This window comes from Mustela erminea, chromosome 18, assembly GCF_009829155.1.
Source record: "Mustela erminea isolate mMusErm1 chromosome 18, mMusErm1.Pri, whole genome shotgun sequence".
Classification (NCBI taxonomy): domain Eukaryota; kingdom Metazoa; phylum Chordata; class Mammalia; order Carnivora; family Mustelidae; genus Mustela; species Mustela erminea.
The window spans coordinates 16402063-16421476 of NC_045631.1; the positions used below are offsets into that span (position 1 = coordinate 16402063).

The 19414-nt window shown below is 48.9% G+C and overlaps 1 protein-coding gene across 2 annotated transcripts in view; it reads left to right on the forward strand.

Annotated features, from left to right (window-relative positions):
* SMG6 (SMG6 nonsense mediated mRNA decay factor) overlaps positions 1–19414 on the forward strand; it is a 243283-nt gene that overhangs the window by 208337 nt on the left and 15532 nt on the right. For both annotated transcript variants that reach the window (XM_032320403.1, XM_032320404.1), the window contains exons 14-15: positions 12615–12791; positions 16547–16693. In XM_032320403.1, coding sequence (XP_032176294.1) covers positions 12615–12791; positions 16547–16693 — 324 coding nt within the window. The remainder of the gene's footprint in view (positions 1–12614; positions 12792–16546; positions 16694–19414) is intronic.

Below are 19414 nucleotides of genomic sequence, written 5' to 3' on the forward strand. Positions count from 1 at the left end.
TGATTCTGGTGCAGGTGGGGTTTTTTGTTTTTTGTTTTTTGTTTTATATTTTTTAGTGTTGGGGCGCCTGGGTGGCTCAGTCAGTTGAGTGTTTGCCTTGGGCTCAGGTCAGAGTCTCAGTGTCCTGGGATTGAACCCTGAATCGGGCTTCCTGCTCAGTGGGGAGCCTGCTTCTCCTTCTCCCTCTGACCCCCATTCATGCTTGCTCTCTCTCTCTAGTGCTCTCTCACTCTCTCTCAAATAAATTTGTTTTAAATGCTTTTTAGTGTTTAGAGGTTTAGAAAAGGGAACTGATTATTTCTTGAAATTTCTTCTGTGTCCCAGACATTTACCTTACCTACACCTTATCTCAAATTGTGGGTGGACTTTTTAGTTAGCTTTAGTTAGCCAAGTTTGTCTTATCTCCAGCTGTGAAACACGGGCCACACGTAGGATCCAGGTCTCTAGATGCAGAACCTGAAAATATGACTTAATGTGGCCTTTCTACCTCAGCCCTAATCTCAGAAAATTTCTGTGTGCCGTATTTTTAATATGCCATGGGGAGTCTGGAGATACGGCAATTTCTTCTCAGAGCATGACATTAGTGCTTTGAAGGACATAAGTCTTACCTCTTGCTGAGGTGTGTTATGCCTTGCCCTGGGGCAGCAGCCTCCAGTTAAGACAAGGCAAAACATGCCTAGAGCTTCGCTTGTTGTGGTATTTTATTTCAAACCCAAAACTCTGTAGGCCGCCTGTGGAAAGAGACCACCTGTCCCTCACTGAGCCCAAACCTCCACGGGAAGCACCACCCAAAGCAGAAACACATCTCTGAGTGTGTGTTGCACAACACAAGGAGCCCGATTCACATATTGTACAGTGTGGCTGGCTCCCCTCCACAATCGTGTCTTACGTGTCGTCCATGGAGCCAGTGCGTGTCAGATAGTGCTTTAAAAATACGCTTACTTACGTGTGTGTGTGTTTATACAAATTACAGTACCAACCCTCAAGAATCTTACTTAGGAGAAAAAACAGGACAGATGAATGGGAGAAAGATACTGAGAAGCATAAGCAAATCAACAGATAAAGATTTATGGATGTCATGAATTTGAGAGGGAATGCATTCTCAGGTGACAAATTTAGGATCCAAATAGAACTTGATAAGCTACAATGAAAGAAGTAAATAACACAATGAAATCAAATAGGAATAAGTCTGAAATCCCACCTTATCCAAAAAGTCAGCTGCACACAGCAAGTAGCATGCAGCACAATAATAAATAAACAGGTTTTTTCTATAGCGTGGGGAGACCTTGGTGAAGGACTGTTTAAAAGGGAATAGTGGGGGCACCTCGGTTGGCTCAGTTGGTTAAGCATCTGTCCCTGGCTTAGGTCATGGTCCCAGGGTCCTGGTATCAAGCCCCAAATCAGGTTCCCTGCTCAGGAAGGGGGCCTGCTTTGCCCTCTCTCTGTGTTCTCTCTCACTCTCAAGTAAATAAACAAAATCTTTTTTTTTTTTTTTAAAGGAAGAATAGTGGAGGGGCAGCTGGGTGGCTCAGTTGGTTGAGCATCTGACTCTTGGTTTTGGCTCAGATCATGATCTGGGGTTATGAGATTGAGGCCTGCATCAGACTCTGGGAGCAGAGCACAGGGATTTGCTTAAGATCGATCTCTCCCTCTGCCCCTCACCCCTCAAATAAATGAATAAATCTTTTGGGGGGAGGTGGTAAGGGCTCCTGGGTGGCTCGGTCAGCTAAGTGTCTGCTTTAGGCTAAGGTCATGATCCCAGGGTCCTGGGATTGAGCCCCAAGTTAGGCTCTCTGCTCAGTGGGGAGACTGCTCCTCCAGAGGGAGAAGCACATCTACCTGCTTCTCCCCTGCTTGTGATCTATCAAATAAATAAAATCTTTTTAAAAAATTAATAAAATTTAAAAAGGGAATAGTGGAGGACTTGCACTTAGTACAGGGAGATACTAGCAATTTATGTGGAAACAATTTGGGGATTTGTTGATTAAAAAGCTCAGTGTGAGGCCACCAAGATGGCTCAGTTGGTTACGTGTCCTACTCTTGATTTCAGCTCAGGTCTTTTTTTTTTTTTAATATTTTATTTATTTATTTATTTGAGAGAGCGAGAGAGAGCATGAAGGGGAAAGGTCAGAGTGAGAAGCAGACTCCCCACCGACCAGGGAGCCCAATATGGGACTTGATCCTGGAACTCCAGGACCATGACCCAAGCCAAAGGCAGTCGCTTAACCAATTGATCCACCCAGGCGCCCCTTAGCTCAGGTCTTAATCTCAGGGTCGTAAGATCAAGCCCCACATCAGGCTCCATGCTCAGTGTGGAGTCTGGTTGAGATTCTTCATCTCCCTCTGCCCCTCTCCTGCTTGTGCACTCTCTCTCTCTTTAATATAAATAAATAAATCTTTGGGGTGGAGGGGGGAAACTCACAATGTGTCCTTATTACAAGGTGGTGGACAATAAAACCAGCACAGTTCTAGCCTCAATTCAGAGAACTGAGGTATCCAGAATGGGACAAGAAAGAGATGTCCCATCAGTTCTTGGCTGTCAGATCACATGTGGGCACTCATCTAAGAGACGTTATTCAGTGTTAGTGAAAGTCTCAGTGGAAGAATAAGCAGGATGTCGAGGAGACATTTTAAGTGAAGGACAGTTGAAGGAACTGGGACTGTTTAGCCTAGGGAAGGTATAACACAGCTTCAAATAATTTGAGGCCAATCAGATAAAAGCAGAATTGGAGCTTTTTTACATGGTCACAGAGAACAGAATTAGAAGCACTGGAGGCAGATTGGGGCTTAAAAGTGGTAGTCATTTCTACCAATCAGAAAAGTCCAAAACGGAACGGGTTCCCTAGTGGGAAACGAATCCCTGTAAAGTCAAGACAGTAACAGACTTCTCCGACAGCATAACCAAGAGTGGAAGGCAGCAGGGAAAACAAAGAAACCTGTTAAGTAGGTGATAATAAAATTACTTACACATTTCTTAAACAATAAGTAATGATGGTTTTAAAATCTTCCTGAGGGACTTACATCCTCCCCACCTGAAATACTCAAAAAAGTGTTGGGTCCCTAGGAGATGATACCCAGATGGTTCTAGTGTGGTTCTTACTGACCGGTAACTCTTTGTGGCATGGAAGTAATACACATGCCGAGGGCTGCTGCTGAGATCAGAGAAGGTGAATGGAATGTAAACCTAGCCTGCAGGTGCCGAAGGGACACCCATGGACTTGGGACAGTTCGTGTACGTTACTCTGGAATCCCTCTCTGGGCTCAAAGTTCTGTGAAGTCAAGAACTGCCATGCATCTGCCTTGTTCTGTCTTATCTGCCCAGGATGTCTAGCATAGTCCCTGTCGCGTTGTAGAGCCCCAGGAAGAATATGTGGGCAGTGGGCTGGCGCATTAGATTTCTGTTTCTTTTCTTTTCTTTTCTTTCTTTCTTTCTTTCTTTCTTTCTTTCTTTCTTTCTTTCTTTCTTTTTTTAAGATTTTATTTACTTTGAGAGAGTATGAGCAGGGGAGAGAGGCAGATGGAGAGGGAGAAGCAGGCTCCCAACTGAGCAGGGAGCCCAATGTGGGGCTCCATCTCAGAACCCTGGGATCATGACCTGAGCCAAAGGCAGAGGCTTAACTGACTGAGCCACCCAGGTGTCCCTAGATAAGACATCTTAAGAAGAAAGACTTTTTCACCAAACTTAAAGGAAGGTGAGGGAATGAATTGATTGCATAAAGGCAAAGTCACTGTAGGTTGGGGGAATAACCTGTAAAGTCTCCAAGGTGCAAAAGGGAGCAAATGGCAGGTGGGGGAATCTCAAACAGGGTTTCATGGGGCCTGGAGTTGAGGATTATGGAATAATAGCAAGAAGCGAGAGTGGTAACATACAGTGGGGTGGGGTAGGTGGGTGGTAGAGGGCTTGGACAGGTCATGGAAAGCATTAAGAGAGGTTGGGATTTCATCTTCTAGCAAGGCTGAGTCCAAGGGAATTACTTCTCCTTCTTGACTTCCTGAGGACCTGTCTGCCTAAGTGGGTAAAGGAGCAGTGTGCTGGGTCTCTACAGGGAGGGAGCTCTTCTCCGTGGCCTGCCTCTTCCTCCTCCTTGAGGGAAGAGGAATGAGGATTCGTGCCCCCCGCCACCATGTGCTGTAGGTAACAAGGCCAGAGTGATGTATTTCTGTCTTGATACAGAGCATCTTCCATATACCTGATGGTGAATATGACCCACTGCCCACTGGAGGCAGCCAGGACCCTGTTTTCTGCTGAATCCCCAGGGTCTGGAATAGTGCCTAATGCACGCAGTAGGCACTTAGTAAATATTTGGTGAGTTGACTGTCAACTAAATGTGTTGAATGCTGCAGGTGTCACAGAGAAGGTACTCTCCCTGACACGCATAAAATCAAACTGGGAACAAATTTGGTGAAGGAGTTTGACCACACACCTAAAGGGTGGCCCCCTGATCCTGGCTGTTTAGAAGGCAAATAAGAATGTAGCTCAGAGTGACTGGAGCCCAAGATGTAGTGCTCCTGGCCCAGAACTAACTGGCAGTGTTGAAGCAGACTGCATGTGGATGTTTGCAGGCTGAGACAGACAAGAGGACTTTCATCCCCAGGGGCTGAGCTTGTAGCCTCCCCTGCTGGTTCAGTAAGTGAGGGCCCCGGCGCCTGTGTTCCAGGTTTCAGACCAGCTGAAGCCAGCCAGACCTGAAAGGCTTGTGTTGGCAGTGCCAGTATCCGCCCCTGACTCTTGCCAATGTGGGTGGCTGCTCTCAGAGCACTCTGCAGGGGAAGCGGATTGGACTGCAGCCCAAGGTACTGCTGCCTATAGTTTGCTCTCTCCAACGGGCTCATGTCAAGAATATACCTTGAATAGTTTCTTTCCTTGAGGGCACTATACAAGAAAAGCAAGCTGTACTTTATGCAGGAGAATCCAGACTCCTAGCTGGCTTTGTTCAGAATTCCAAGCTCAGGAAATTCAGGTGAGTAGAAAATGCCACTTTGGGGATTTTCTCATCATTTCCTTTGTATTGAGGAACCTGGAGCAAGGATCCAGCTGGGTTTCATTTAAAGAGGATATCATTAACAAAGGCAGAGCCACCACACAACCCCAAAATGAAGGGACCAGGTGAGCAAGCCAATCATGATATTCAGTACAGGATTTTACTTCTGTTATGTGAATTAGTGGCAGGCTTGTCTTAAGTCTGGGTCCTTGGGGCCTCTAGAGTCCCATAGAATTCGTGTCTCTGGTTAGGTCTAGGAATCTTTTTGGAATAGGAAGAGACACAATTTAGAGAGAGGCTGGGCCTTGCCTCCACCAAGTGATCTACCCTGAAGCCTGGATCCAGTACCTTAATTCTGAGTAAGATATTTTCAGCAGCTTCAGCAGGCAGGTGAGCATTCCAGGGGTGTGAGTGCCCGCCCCATGCTTCCTTCTGTACCTCTAAGTCTGGCTTCCACATATCTCTGGGCAGAGTGAGGCAGCCAGAAAGACAAAGAAAATTATAGCCTTTCATTTATCATTGGTTCAGGCACCTTGCTAAATACTTGATATGCGTTATTAGTTTCAAACCTTAGAACAACTTGAGCAGAGGCTCAGAGATGCTAAGTAACTTGTCTAAGGATACACAGCCAGGAAGTTGTAGTTAGGACTTGAGTTTGGGGGGTGCCTGGGTGGCTCTGTTGGTTAAGCATCTGCCTTTAACTCAGGTCATGATCTTAAAGTACTGGGATCAAGCCCTGCATTGGGTTCCCTGCTTAGTGGGGAGCCTGCTTCTCTCTCTCTCTCTCTATCTAGCTGCCTCAAATAAATAAATAAAATCTTAAAAAAAAAAAAAAAAGACTTGAACTCAGGGCACCTGGGTGGTGCAGTTGGTTAAGGATCCTACTCTTGGTTTCTGCTCAGGTCGTGGTCTCAGGGTTGTGAGATAGAGCCCTGTGGGGGGGGTGGTTTCGGTGCTCAGGGTGCTCAGTGTAGAATCTGCTTGAGATTCTCTCCCTGCCCCTCCCACTTGTGTGCACATGCGCACACTCTCTCAAATGAATAAGCAAATCTTTAAAAATAAATAAAGATTTTTTAAACGTCTATACTTTTTGTTAAAAAATTTTTTTAAAAAGGCTTGAATTCAAGGAACACTTGGGTGGCTCTGTTGGTTAAGCATCTGATTCTCGATCTCTGCACAGGTCATGATCTCAGGGTTGTGAGATCAAGCCCCACATTGTGGCTCTGTACTCAGGGGAATCTGCTTGAGGATTCTCTCTCTTCATCTCTCTCTCTGCCCCTCCCCCTGCTTGCATGCTTTCTTTTTCTCTCTCTCTCAAATTGAATAAATAAAATATTTTTAAGAAATAAAAAAAAAGACAAGTCAAAAAAAAAAAAAAGACAAGTCTATGAAGCCCAGATTTTTTTTTTTTTTAAGATTTATTTATGTGAGAGAAAGTACACACATGTGCATGGTAGGGAGGGGCAGAGGGAGAGAGAGAATGTCAAGCAGTGTCCCCAATGAACAGGGCTCTAAGCAGGGAGCCCAACGTGGGGCTCAGACCCACAACCCAGAGATCACAGCCCGACCTGAGACCCAAGAGTTGGATACGCAACCAGCTGAGCCACCTACGCGCCCCTGAAACCCAGACTCTTTATCAGCCCCCTTTATTTCTTCAGCTTGCCTCTTTCCAGAATGGGCCCATTGTTCCTACTGTTGTACTTAACTTCTTACTGCCAGCTCCACAATGCTGTTCTTCAACTCTCCAGGATAAACATAATCTCCCTTTCAGTAGCCAAGTACCGTACCTTTTGGACTATACAGTAAAACTATGAGGGTAGCCTCTTCCCACCTGCCCATTTTCCAGTTTCCACCCAACCCTCTCTGTGAGACATACGGGCCGCAGAGGGGTGCAGGTGCCTGCACGCACACACAGTGGATATGGATGAGGCGAGCAGGATGAATTTTATTTATTCAATTTGAGAGAGAGAGAAAAAGAAAGCATGCAAGCAGGGGGAGGGGCAGAGAGAGAGATGAAGAGAGAGATCCCTCTCTGAACAGGCATCTGTGCATTGCCACCTGATGGAAAATGGCCCCCGTTGCCTCCACTAGGGAGAAAAACATAGGCTTTGGGAACCAGCCATGTGGGCTGGGGTGGTTGCTATGGGTTGATCGATGACACTGGCATCTCAACTTGTGATTCACTGAACTCTCCACTAGCACAGACTGAGGGCTCAGGAGTGCTGGGTCTAGACATTGGGATCCAAAGTGACCAAGGGAGGGGCCTTCATTTAGCTGCCTTGTAGAGAGAGATATGGGGCCCTGCTGCACTAAGGATAGGGAAGGAGTGAAATGCTGATTGATTCCTTTGGATGGCACGCCCACGGGTTACAAGGTTATGCTTTCAGTGCCTGCATAGGTCTCCTTTCTTTCTCCTCTGACCTGGGACCCTTTCTCACAGTTCAATACCAATTTCTTCTGACTAGGTAGGCTACCAATGTCTGTCTCTCCATTGTAAGCTACTTCCTGTGTCTTCAGAGTACTTACTTGTACATCCTTATGGCCAGCTTCCCTTCTGCCTCTGGATTCTGCTCCTTGCTTGGAAGTCCCTCCCTCTAGGAATGTGAGTAAACCACTTCCTCTGTCCTCCCAGCTCCAGAGGATTCCCTGTGTCTGAACTTTCATTGGCAGACCTCTTAGGCTGACCCACCCTTGGCCACTACAGAATTGTCCTTCCCACCCTGCAGGCTCCTGTGAGGGTGAGTCGTGAATAACCGGAGGTTCCCAGTTTTTGAAAACACTTTTTAGTCTGACTTAAGCTCCTTGTAACCAATCCTGTAGGCTTGGCTTATTAAAGATGATAATTAACCCATTGCTAATTGACCTCAGAAGCCAGCCAAGCAGCCTCTATTCACCAGCCTCGGAGGTGGATTTGTAGGCTATTTTAAGCTTTCTTAATAATCTCAGCAAGACTTCACTTTCCTGTCTGCATCTTATTTGCTCTAAGGACATTCTGTAAAATTAACAAGCTATAAAGTTTGATTGAAGGTTTCAACAAATGTGAGAATAATTGGCTCCATTTAGAGAAACAAGAAAAACAACCTGTAAACTTAAGTTTGTAGAGGAAAAAACCCATGTGATTTTTCTCTTTAACCAGAGGAGCAGTAGCAAGCAGGACTTTTTTAAGACCAGAAAAAATAGAACTGGCTGATAGTATAGGTTTAAATTCTGATTCCCTCAAACCAGAAGTTCAGAAAAAGTAGTTTTGCAAAATCTAACCAGCCACCGCTGTGCTCTTGTGCCTTCCAGGAGGCCTGTTTGGAGATAACAGGAACCCAGTAAAGATGGCATGAGCCCCTCTTTCCCTAGGGCTTGCATCCAGAGACCTGGTTCAGCTCTGTGATGCCTCCTCCTATTCCTTTGCTACGTGAGCTCAGAGAAAGGAAGAATGTTCTCCCTTCCCCGTGGCAGCTATAAGGTGCTAAGTCTTACAACTCAGAGTACATCAGTCTGTGGTACCTGATGCGCAGTTCCTTTTTTTTTTTTTTTTTTTTAAGATTTTATTTATTTATTTGACAGAGATCACAAGTAGGCAGAGAGGCAGGCAGGGAGAGAGGAGGAAGCAGGCTCCCTGCTGATCAGAGAGCCCAATGCAGGCCTTGATCCCAGGACCCTGGGATCATGACCTGAGCTGAAAGCAGAGGCTTTAACCCACTGAGCCACCCAGGCACCCTGGTGCTCAGTTCCTTTACTCTCTGTCTCTTCCCTCCTCCCCCATCTTCCATAAGACAGCTTAGATCGCTTTTTCTGTTCCTTCCAGGGCATATCTGACCAGGCTGGGCTTGTCCCCTCCCAAGTAGCTATAAAGAGTTTCCAGAGAACTCCATTCCTTGCTTATCTACCACCCCCACCCCAAGGTGCCCCAGACAGGTAGCTCAGTCTGCCTTCTGTCTTCTCTTTTAACCTAGAGGTTTCTTTCTGCTTTCCACAAGACCTAACCTTTTGTGTAGTTCCAACCTTCACATACCCCATGACTGCTCACATTGTATCTCTAAGGAACTGAGCCTCGGACAGGCCAGGCTCTTGTATCGCCTTGCCACATCTCGCTTTCAGTTTTCCTTTCTGCCTGGTTCTTTGCGTGTGGATCTGATCCAGTGATAACTGGAGCCCTGAAGCTAGAGGTTTCAGTTCCCACTGGTGGGGCTCACTGCCTCAGATGGGCTTCAGGGGAAGGGAAAGGGGCTTTCTCTGGGTGCCTTTCTTTTAGCTCTTCCCTGACCTAAAGCCTCAGTTTTCTTCTCAGTGCTGACTAGAGTGATTTGTGTGAGACGTTTTGTCCATCAACTTAGGAGTTCTGGTAACCTCCTACACAGTGATTCTCCCTACAGAAAGTCCAGGACTACTACTGAGAAGGTACTGGATCCCAGGTTCCCAGGGTATTCCCTGGCGATCAGCCCTTATGCTTCCATCTAGCTCTAGGCTAACCCAGCCTTTTACCAGCACGGGAAGGAGTCCTCTTCTGCCCAGCTCTTTCTCCTCTAGAGAGTCTAGAGTTTGTCCAGAGCTGCAGTGTACAGATGACTTACATTCTGTGTTTTTCGTTGATACTGAATGGAAAAGTGTGCTCATGAACAGAGCTATCGTGGAGATTATGTCATAGACTTCAGCTGGTCTCCTTCCTCTCCAAGCTGGGAGCCCAGCTTTAACCCCTGTCCTACCAGGAAGTCCTCCTTGGCCAGCCAAAGATCATCATGGAGTTGGCCCTTTGTGGGTGGTTCAAAGGGCTTCTTCTGTCATGATGTCTCTTATTAACCATATTTACACTTTCTTCCCCACTCAGATGCTGGAGGATTTGTCTGGGAGAATATTGCCATAAGCCTCTTGTAGACTATAGGACCAAGGGAATTGTAGTGCTTACCATGCTGGGCTCATTCCTCCTGTCTTAAAGCAGAATGCTTTAGCAGATAGGCTGTCGGGCTGCGGACAGAGGTTTCTCTAAGACCCTGGACAAGCCCTGGACTTTGTGCCTCAGTTCCCCCATTTGCTAAATAAGTAGAAGCACATTATCATTCACAGTGCCCTTTGGGAACCTAAGGAGACTGCACAACTTTGGCTGTTCTGCCTATTAGTTGGATTGCAGGGGAGAGAGTTTGCAATTCCAAAAGGCTAGGTGGCTTTTCTCTCCCCAAATGCATAGAATTCTCTCCATACCTCTCAGTGCAGCTCAGAGACCCCACTGGATCAAAGCCGTTTGAGAATCCATCAGGAGTGACCTTGCCCTAGGGAAGAAACTAATGGCCATAGCAGACAAAATCCCCAAGGAAACCAGGGTGACAATCAAAGATGGGGGGCACTCCTTTTTGCTTTTTTGTCCGTGTGAATGACCATCCCCGTTGATCCCCTAAGGATGTTCTGCAGGCAGGCTCAGGATGTCTGCAGCCCTGGGTCCTGCTGTGCCCTGGAAATCCCCGTCTCCAGGAGTCCCACGTCCACACATGTACCCTTTCTCCCTCTTGGCCAGGAATCACACTCTCTTCCTGAACCTTTGAGCATGCCACCCAGCGCATGCTAGAATAGCAGGAACTCTCCTCACTCCCTGTCAGTGGGCACACATAGCCACGGACACACACTCCTGCTCTGGGCAAATTTCTGCCGCATGTTTGGCAGGCGTGCCTCCATACTTATCACCATCCAGGTGGTGCCAAGGACCATGGCAAGCTTTTTCTCTGTCTTCCTCTCACCCCTCTACCCCCACCTCCTCTCCATTCAGTGGTAATAGCTTCACACTGAAAAGGAAAGTCCTGGACCCATTACATAATTCTCCATAGTGCAAGCAGTAGCTGGGGCATAAGGTCAGAGGTCATAGTGGGGTCAGGTGGCTGACACACACTGTAACGACAAGGTGGTTAAAATTAGACCACAGAGAGGAAACTGGCAGTCTTGTGGAAATGCAGAAGTTTCCTCTGCAAGTGAGAGGCTGGGGATGCAGGGAGGCCGCTGTGCGTGCTGCCTGCCAGGCCATTACTCATTGCAGCTCTGTTCTTTAATGCGTTTTAGCCCCTGCTTCTGTATTTCCAGCCTTCCTCATGATGTGTTCGAACACACGCAACAGAACTTATGGTTACCTGCCCTGGCCCAAGCCCAGGACTGGACACCCCAAACACAAGATGGCTGTCCTTTCCTAAGCCTTCGCTGGGTAGCCAAGCACCTATTAGGTCAGCTTCTCAGGTGGAGGTGGTCAAGGTCCTTAGTCCAAGATTCAGGCCTGTAATGTTCCCCAGGGCCATCGGTGAGGGTGCGCAGGGGCCACTCCCAGGCAGGGGAAGAGCAGGTTTGGCGCAGAGAGGCAGCAGAGGATAGAGTCACAGAGTTGCAGTCACAGTTGACTGGTGTGTGCTGCCATTGGCCCTGGCTGGCCAGCTGGCACAGTAGTGCTTATTTCCACAGTGTCCTAGAAGACTTGGCCTGTGCCTGCCTCATGCTCCTGTGGTGTCCAGATAAGGGACAGAGGTACCTGTGAAACAGTGAGCACACAATCAGAGCCAGTCTCCAAGTTAGTACTTGATTGTGTGATCCACATGTAGAGGTCACATTCACATTCTGGGATGGGGGGCTCTCTACAGGGGCTAGAGTCCATGCTGCTGAAGGGGTGGTGGTCTTCAGCAGTTTCCAAGTTCCAGATCGAGCAGGGCTCTTCCTCTCCCTTGGAGGAAAGGACCCCGAGGGCAGGGATGAACAGCACGTCATGAGAGGGTGCTAGCATTGCAGATGGGTTTGTAAGTAAGGACACACCTGTGTGATCTAGCTGGAGAAGGACCCCAGACAGAGTGACTGTGGAAACGTCATCTGAGACACTTCTCGACGATTGCTCAAGATACTGAATTTCATTTCGGCTTAATCAGCCCCAGCTTCTCTGACAGCATTGGCTTACATGCTGATGTGGCCACATGGGAGCAGGATGGCACAAACCCCTGGAGGAACAGAGCTTTGGTGAAACACCCCCCTACCTGCTTTGCCTGTCTCCCTTCTCCTGACAACAATTTCCTGCCTGACCCCAGTCTCTTGAGCATGAGAAGCTCTTGGGTGGGGCAGGAACCTGTCAGGGGAAGCCCAAAGTGATCTAGCTGAAATGAAACAGCCAAGAGAGCCCTCATCATTCATTTTGCACTCAGGCTGGAAGTGCTCCTCTCAGGAGCCTAGAGAGGGGAGCTGGGAGGGGAATGGAGAGTGGCAGTGAGGGTACCAGTAAGCTGTGTTCTGTGAAAGTGGTGTTCTGCACTCCACCCTGCCTTCTGTCAGTTAAATACTAAGATGAATTTAATTTATTCTTTTTTTATATCAGGACCTCAGCAGAAGAAAGGCAAAAGTCCCAGAGGGCACCTATCATTGGTCATGGGGATTTCTGCTCCCCCAGGGATGACCTAAAGAGAGACAGTGACTTTCTTCCTCTAGAGGATCTTAGCCCTCAAACCCCCACCCCCACTCCTCCTTCACAAGCTCCTACACACTCAAAGTCCCACTTGTCCGCTCAACAGCCTTGTCCAATAACTTTGACACACTCCCTGTGTGCCCCCCTGCTAGTGAACAGTGCCTGTCATCTTTGTCTTCCCTTTCAGAAAATGCTGTTTCTCTTCTCTCCCTCTCGCCCTGTAGGTTATTGCAGCCGACTGCAAAAGGGTCACAGTGCTGAAGTATTTTCTGGAAGCCCTTTGTGGACAAGAAGAGCCTCTGCTGGCATTCAAGGGTGGAAAATATGTGTCAGTGGCACCCGTCCCAGACACCATGGGAAAGGAAATGGGAAGCCAAGAGGGAAAACAACTGGAAGATGAGGTACTGTGCGGGGAGAGCCCGCTGTGGCAGAGGGGAAGGCTCCCCTCCCCACCTCCAACCCCGCTCTGCCCATGGCTGCCTACCCGGTTATTTATAACCACTCGGAGCAGTATGGATGTGGACGTGACCAGCCAGCTTCTCAAGAGTGCACTCTGCTGGTGCCCCTTCCTGCCAGTCCCACCCCAGTGTCTCCATCTCCCTCTGCTACGAGTTCCAGATGCTGCTTTTTAATGTTGCATTGGAGGAGAAGGGAGGGAAAGAAAGTTTAATAATGTGCAGCTCGGGAGGCTTAGGAAAGGGAGTGGGGGGGATGTTAGGGTTCAGGCTGAGGATCAAGTTTATAGATGTGTGGAGCTCAGCGCAGCACAGGCCTGAACTCCAGCCTCCAGCACACGTACAGGAAGAGCTGACATTGCTGGCCCCGTGTGGAAAATCACCCCCTCCCCCGGTCTACTCTCCCTCCCTCCCTCCCTCACTCACTCCCTCCCTCCCTCCTGCACATCCTGATGTGATTAAGGAATTCTCCTCTTGTTTGTTTGCCCTTGGTTGTTCCTGTAGCCCTTGCTTCACTCCAGAGCGTGTGTATATGTGTGTGCGCGTGCGCACGAGCCTGTGTACCCACCCGCGCCAGACCCCACCGACAGTTGCCCTCCTGTGCGCGTGTGTGTATCTTTCTGAGGGGGATTGTCGTCGTGGGTCTGTATGTGTGGGGTTTGTATGTGTCAGCTGAAGTTGGAGTCTGCTGCCAGCTTCCCTGCTGGCCATGGGTTCTGAGCAAATGTGAGTGTATGACAGTGTTGGCACATGCTTGCATGGGACAGCACTGCCGGCTGCCCTGCTGTACATCTGAGTGACTCCGTCTGGGCGTGTATGCACGCACAAGCCTCACTTTTGCCTGTCAGTTGGCTCTCCTTTGTTACCCCACAATGTTAAAGGCAGAGGAGAGTTAGGTGGGAAGGAACGTGGGACTTCAAGAAGGGACGGAAGTGATTCTAGCCAGAGGCCAGGTCAGCCGTAGGCCAACACAGTCATTTGGCCCACAGCAGTCTCAAGCGCCTGGTGGAGCAGGGTGGGGTGCAGGGATGAAATCAGCAACAGGCCGGGGAAGCCAGATGTCAGCTGGAAGCTGTCATCTGTGATCTGAAGCAGTGATAGAGTGGCCACCTTTGGTTCGAAGTCTTCAGAGCAGCAGAGTCTTGGACTGGTTTCATTAGAATAGCTTGAGAGCCCCACCCCACCCCTGATGACACAGGGCTTAGCTTCCAGGACAGAGGTGGTTCCAGGGATGAAGCTGAGCCCATGATTCCAGACTCCAGATGAAACCTGGGCAGGCAATAGTGGGAAGGAATGAGCTGTCATTACGGGAGGAGGCAGCAGGCTTGCTAAAGCCATCGGGGTATCCAGGCTCCAGGCAGGACAGAGTAGTGCCACCCAAGCCTTGGGCATTGTGCAGGGAAGCATGGGTGGGGCGGCACCGTGGCCAGCTCATTCACCCACACCTCCAGGCTTAGGCAGACAGTAGAAAGGAAGCAAGGCCAGCTTTCCAGAATTGCTGGGACACATGTCCTCCGGCCAGCGGAGTCTATACTACTGAATCCCATTAGGCTAGTAAAGCCTACAGATAAGGGCACAATATAAAAGCTAAGGAGGGTCTGTGCCACTCATGAGGAGCAGACCAGCACTTTGAGCCCAAAGTTTGTGCCACTCTCTTTCTCCTGAGGCTTATTGACCAGACAGAGGTTGTGACCCACGCCGTGCTGCCCACTTCTTCCTTTTCCCACGAACCTCCTGGGTTCCTTTATGTTAGTGGCCCCTGGGAAACCCTACTTACCCTGGTCTGTGTAATTTCATAACCCTGCACTTCCTCGTTTGCTGTGAGAGCTGAGTGAACCTCAGACAAGCCTCACTGACCCCCTTTTGACCTCAATCGAGCTTACCCCAAACCCCGTGATAACCCTGTGTATCCCTGATCAGAGCAGGCAGAGGCAGTATTCCCCACAGGCTGGTCAGCACCCCACTCACTCCAGCTCAGGTTAACCCCATGAACAAGGAAGTAACGTGTAAAGGGAGTCTTCCTCGTTCTCATGTGCTGGGCCTCCTGGCAACGAAGCCTGTGACCCTGTAGCCTATGGGTTGTGACATGGACAGTCACTACAGACAGTGTCCCAGACCCCTGAGACTTCTGGGATAGCAACACTTCTAGCCTCATCCTGAGACCCCAGTCTCTCCCGAAACTGCAAGACTGAGTCACTGAAGCTAGGCAGGGGAGGTGGGAGGGGGTGGTGATTCTGTTTCTTCAGACATTGTTCTTCATGAGCAGAAGAGAGCCCTTATTCCTAGGGTTGCTGCCAAAACACCTGTCTTCCTATCCCCCTAGAGTCTGCTCCCAAGACAAAGCATCACCTACCCACCTACACACTTTACCAACCACTTTCAGCCAAAAGAATCCATCAGAATATCATCTTAAGATGGACAGTTAAAGGAGAGAGCAGAGTGTACCAGACACATCCCAGCTGGGCCTACTGGAAGCCTGGCAAAGCTGAGCCACTCGGGACTGGTCTGGCCTTGCTGTCTAGATTCCAGATCCCAGCCCTGTGCTTCTTGCCCATTCTTCTTGGTAAGAGCACGTGCTCTGGAGTCAGACTCACTGTGATTTGAATCCCTGCTCTGACACTTACTAACTTTTGAGCAAATTGTTTTAACTCTCTAAACCTCAGTGTTTTCATTTATAAAATAGTGATGATAGTAGCATCTGTTTTAAAGACCACCATGAGCATTAAATGAGTTGATACGTGAAAAACACACTTAGCTCAGTTATCTGGCCAGTAGTGAGCATTCAGTAAATGGTAGCCGTTATGGTGATAATCGGTGTCATCATGGTCATCCAGGTGGAAGCATAGGAATCTTCTACTGATCATTCCATTACCCAGGCTATTCCTGTCCCTCAGAGGACATGGTTTTGGGCAGCTGCATGTTCTCTGCTGACCAAGGTCAGAAGTGAGAGAGTGAGGAATGGAGCCTGGGACCACCCGGGGTGTGGGGGCTTCTGAGAGTGAGACTACAAGCAGGGAGGGCCATCCCTGGGGAAGGCTCCACCAGCCTGGCAGGAGGCTCCTGAAGCTAGCCAGCCGTCTCTGAGCCTGCCCAGGCCCCGAGAGGGCAGCTGAACAAGGTCATGTCATGTGAATTCCTGTAATGGGGCTCAGCAGCCCCCACACCGCAGGCTGTGGTCTTAAAAAGAAATCAGGGCAAGGTCTGCTGAGCTACAGCATCTGCTCTCTGAAGCCATCTGGGGGGCAGGGGAACTTCTACGCCTAACTCCAAGCTCTTGGCCAGAATTGATTCCTATCAGATCATTAGCAGGAATTAGATCTAAATCGAGTGGTTTAACTTTCTCTGTTGTTTTCCCCTTTGGTGATTTCAAAATGAAATTTGGTGCAAAGCTTACTTGGTGAGTGTGTGTATAAGCATCGAAGTACTTGTGTGTGTGAGTGACTTCTGGTGTGGACCTGTGACTCTCCAAGAGGAAAGAGCCTGGAGTGCAAAACAGAGCAGTTGGTCAAGGGAGGGGAGGCGGCAGCTTCTTTCTGTTCTCTGTCTGCCTGAACTGAGAGTAGCGTACACCTTGGGGCCCTTTGCAAGGAACATCCAAAAAAGCATGGCATTGGGAGTGCTAGAAGGACAGGAGGGTGGGTCTGGTAAGTGCCATGGGCTCACAGTCTCCTCTCTCCCCTGGTTTGTTCCACCATCCAAAGGAGGAGGACGTGGTGATTGAAGACTTTGAGGAAGATTCAGAGGCCGAAGGCAGTGGGGGTGAAGATGACATCCGGGAACTTCGGGCCAAGAAGCTGGCTCTGGCCAGGAAGATAGCCGAGCAGCAGCGCCGCCAAGAAAAGATCCAGGTGGGGCCTGTCTGGGGAGGGTGGTTCCCATCAGGGTGGTGGCAATATAGGACGTGAGAGGGGTGTGAGTCCCGAGTACGGATAAACAGGACCCTCTCAGGAAGAGACTGTCTTGCAGTGTCCTTTACTGGTTCTACCCATTTTCTTTCTCTATCACCAAATTCTGGTAGCACTTGTAGTGCCTAGAGTCTCTCTTCTTATGGGAGAAGGGAGAAGCTTCTGCTTCCAAGGCAGAAGCAGGTTGTTCTCAGAGAATCTGATGAAAGCTTCTTCCCCGGTGATGATCTATGAATATACACCCACACATACACAGCCTTCCACACAATTTCAGGGGCTTCAGAGTTCCCCTGAACCTTATCCAGATGCTCCTGGAGAGGTCATGGATGCTCTGTAGAGGACACCTCTTATCAGGGAAGAGAATGTCAGAGCCACAGTCTGCTTATCTGGATTCCCAGTGTAGTGGCTGAGCCCCTCTGGACAGGACACTCTGGACCCGCCCAGAGAGAAACTGCTTCATCTCCATACAGGGTTCCCCTATCATCAGCTCTCTGTGTGACCCACACCTGCCCTTCCAGCAAGGTTTTCTTTATGGCTCTCCCAGGTCTGTCCTTTTGCACTAGAAGCTCAGTTCCTCTTATCTAGCGCTCAGGGCAGACAGGGAAGAGCCAGTCATGCTCCTCCCTTTAAAGACTTCAAAGGCTGTGAGCATGGGGAAACATTAGGACTCTTGAGGAATGTCTTATTTTCAATCCTTTCTTCAGCCGCCCCTGCCTTTGGCGCAAGACATAGTACATTGTGGTCAGACAGACCCAATCTAAGGCTCCACCACTTACTGGCTTTGGGACTTTGGGCACATTGTTTAACTTCTCAGAGCCTGTTTCCCCATCTGTAAAGTCAAAGTGGTAATAGCGCCTACCTCCTAGACTTGTTCTGCGGCCTGTGGGAGCCAGTGCTGCAGGTACTTAACACAGCAAATGGCGCACACAGTGTGTACTCCTTAAATGGTCACTGTGGTCTTATATGTGTCTGAACACCAATCAAAAGTCTGTCCTGGGAAGGGGAATGAATACCAGTCAGGACCCACTGTTCTCGAGGCATTCATGTCTCCTTGCCAATTGGAATCAAGTGTGTGCTACCACTGCCGGGTCATTGTCATGGCAGGGCTGCCTCTTCAGCCCTTCTGGGGTCTGTATGGAACTCTCTGTTTGGCCTACAAAGCAACTTCATCCTCATGCTGTCTTTCTTCCTGTCCTGTGGTTCTTTTCTTCCTCATCATCAGTCTCCCAAAGGTTCTATCTATACTCAGCACCTCTATGTCTTGACCCTCAACCCAGCAGTTATGGAAACTATTCTGTCAGAAGTCCCCAAGTACCTTTTTGAGGTCTTGATCCCCATTGTAGTTAGCTTCCCTATAGCATTGGGCCCTCTACCCTCAGTTACGCACAAGTGAGTCCTCATCCTCTCCCTCTCCGTTGGCCACACCACCCTCCTAGGCTTCCTCACCACCATTTTCTTCTTGGTCCCCTCCTGCCTCTCTGTTACGTCTTAGTCTCAGCGTGCAGAGCAGAGTTGGCGCTCAGCAAATATTTGTTCAGTGACTTAATAGACAGTAGCAACTAGAGAATCCTCTTAAAATTCTTACTGGCTTTTAACCCTGTATGTTTGATTTCTTCTCAAACCCTATCTGTTCACGTATTCCCTTCTCACTTGTCTGTTCCCATTGCCACAACTGCTGTTCTGGTCCACGTACAGACTTGGATTGTAGCAGTCAAGGCCCATGCATTGCACAACTCCGGGGGGTGCTGTTCACTTGGTAGTCTGAATGGCAGCTCCTGGAGTCACGTGCTACCCTGCTAACCCTGTCTACCTCAGCGCCTCCAGTGCACCTCACGTGCTTTCATCATGCTCTTCCCAGAAGAGCCACTCCCCTGCTTGGAAACTGTCAGGGCCTTTGCTTTGCTAATAAAGTCTAATTCCTTCCTATAGCATTGGAGGTTTTTTTCATCTGTTCCCAGCCTTTTTCCAGTCTCCTCTTCTCTTTATCCCCATGGGCCTTACCAGCTGTGTGACTTTGGGCAAATTATTTAACTCCTCTAGAACTGTTTCCCCATCTATAAAATGAAAGTGGTAACAGCACCTACCTCAGAGAGTATGTGTGAAGCACCTATCTAGATACTAAGGCCCTTCTACCTGGACAACAACACTAACTGTCCTCTCCTCTCACTGTCCCCTGACATGCTCAACCCTTTCCCACTCTCGGCTCTCGGTTCATACTGTTCCCTCAGACCAATTTTCCCTTTTTCTGCCCCACATTTCCTGTTACCTGTTGAAACTCTATTCTTCCTTCAATCCTCAGATGAAACTTCATCTCCCCAGTGAAGCCTTCCCTGATACCCCTCAGGAGGAATTCATCTCTCTTTGCTCAGTGTTCCTGTGGCAGTGATTTATACCTCATTTGCGATACTTATATCACGTCTCGTATTACAGTTATTTCTGGACTTGTTCCCCGCCCGTACCCCACCCCCACTGCTGGTACTGTGAACTCCTTAGAAACAAGTATGGTGTCTTCAGCTCAGTTCCTAAGTGGTGATGAGCATCTGTGAGGTTGGTGGTCAGGGGACACAGGAGTGTGGAACCGAAGAGCTCTCACACCAGAAAGTACAGAGTGTACAGTGAATGGAGAAGCCAGCAATTTGAGGTGTGAGCGTGCATGGTTGCCAT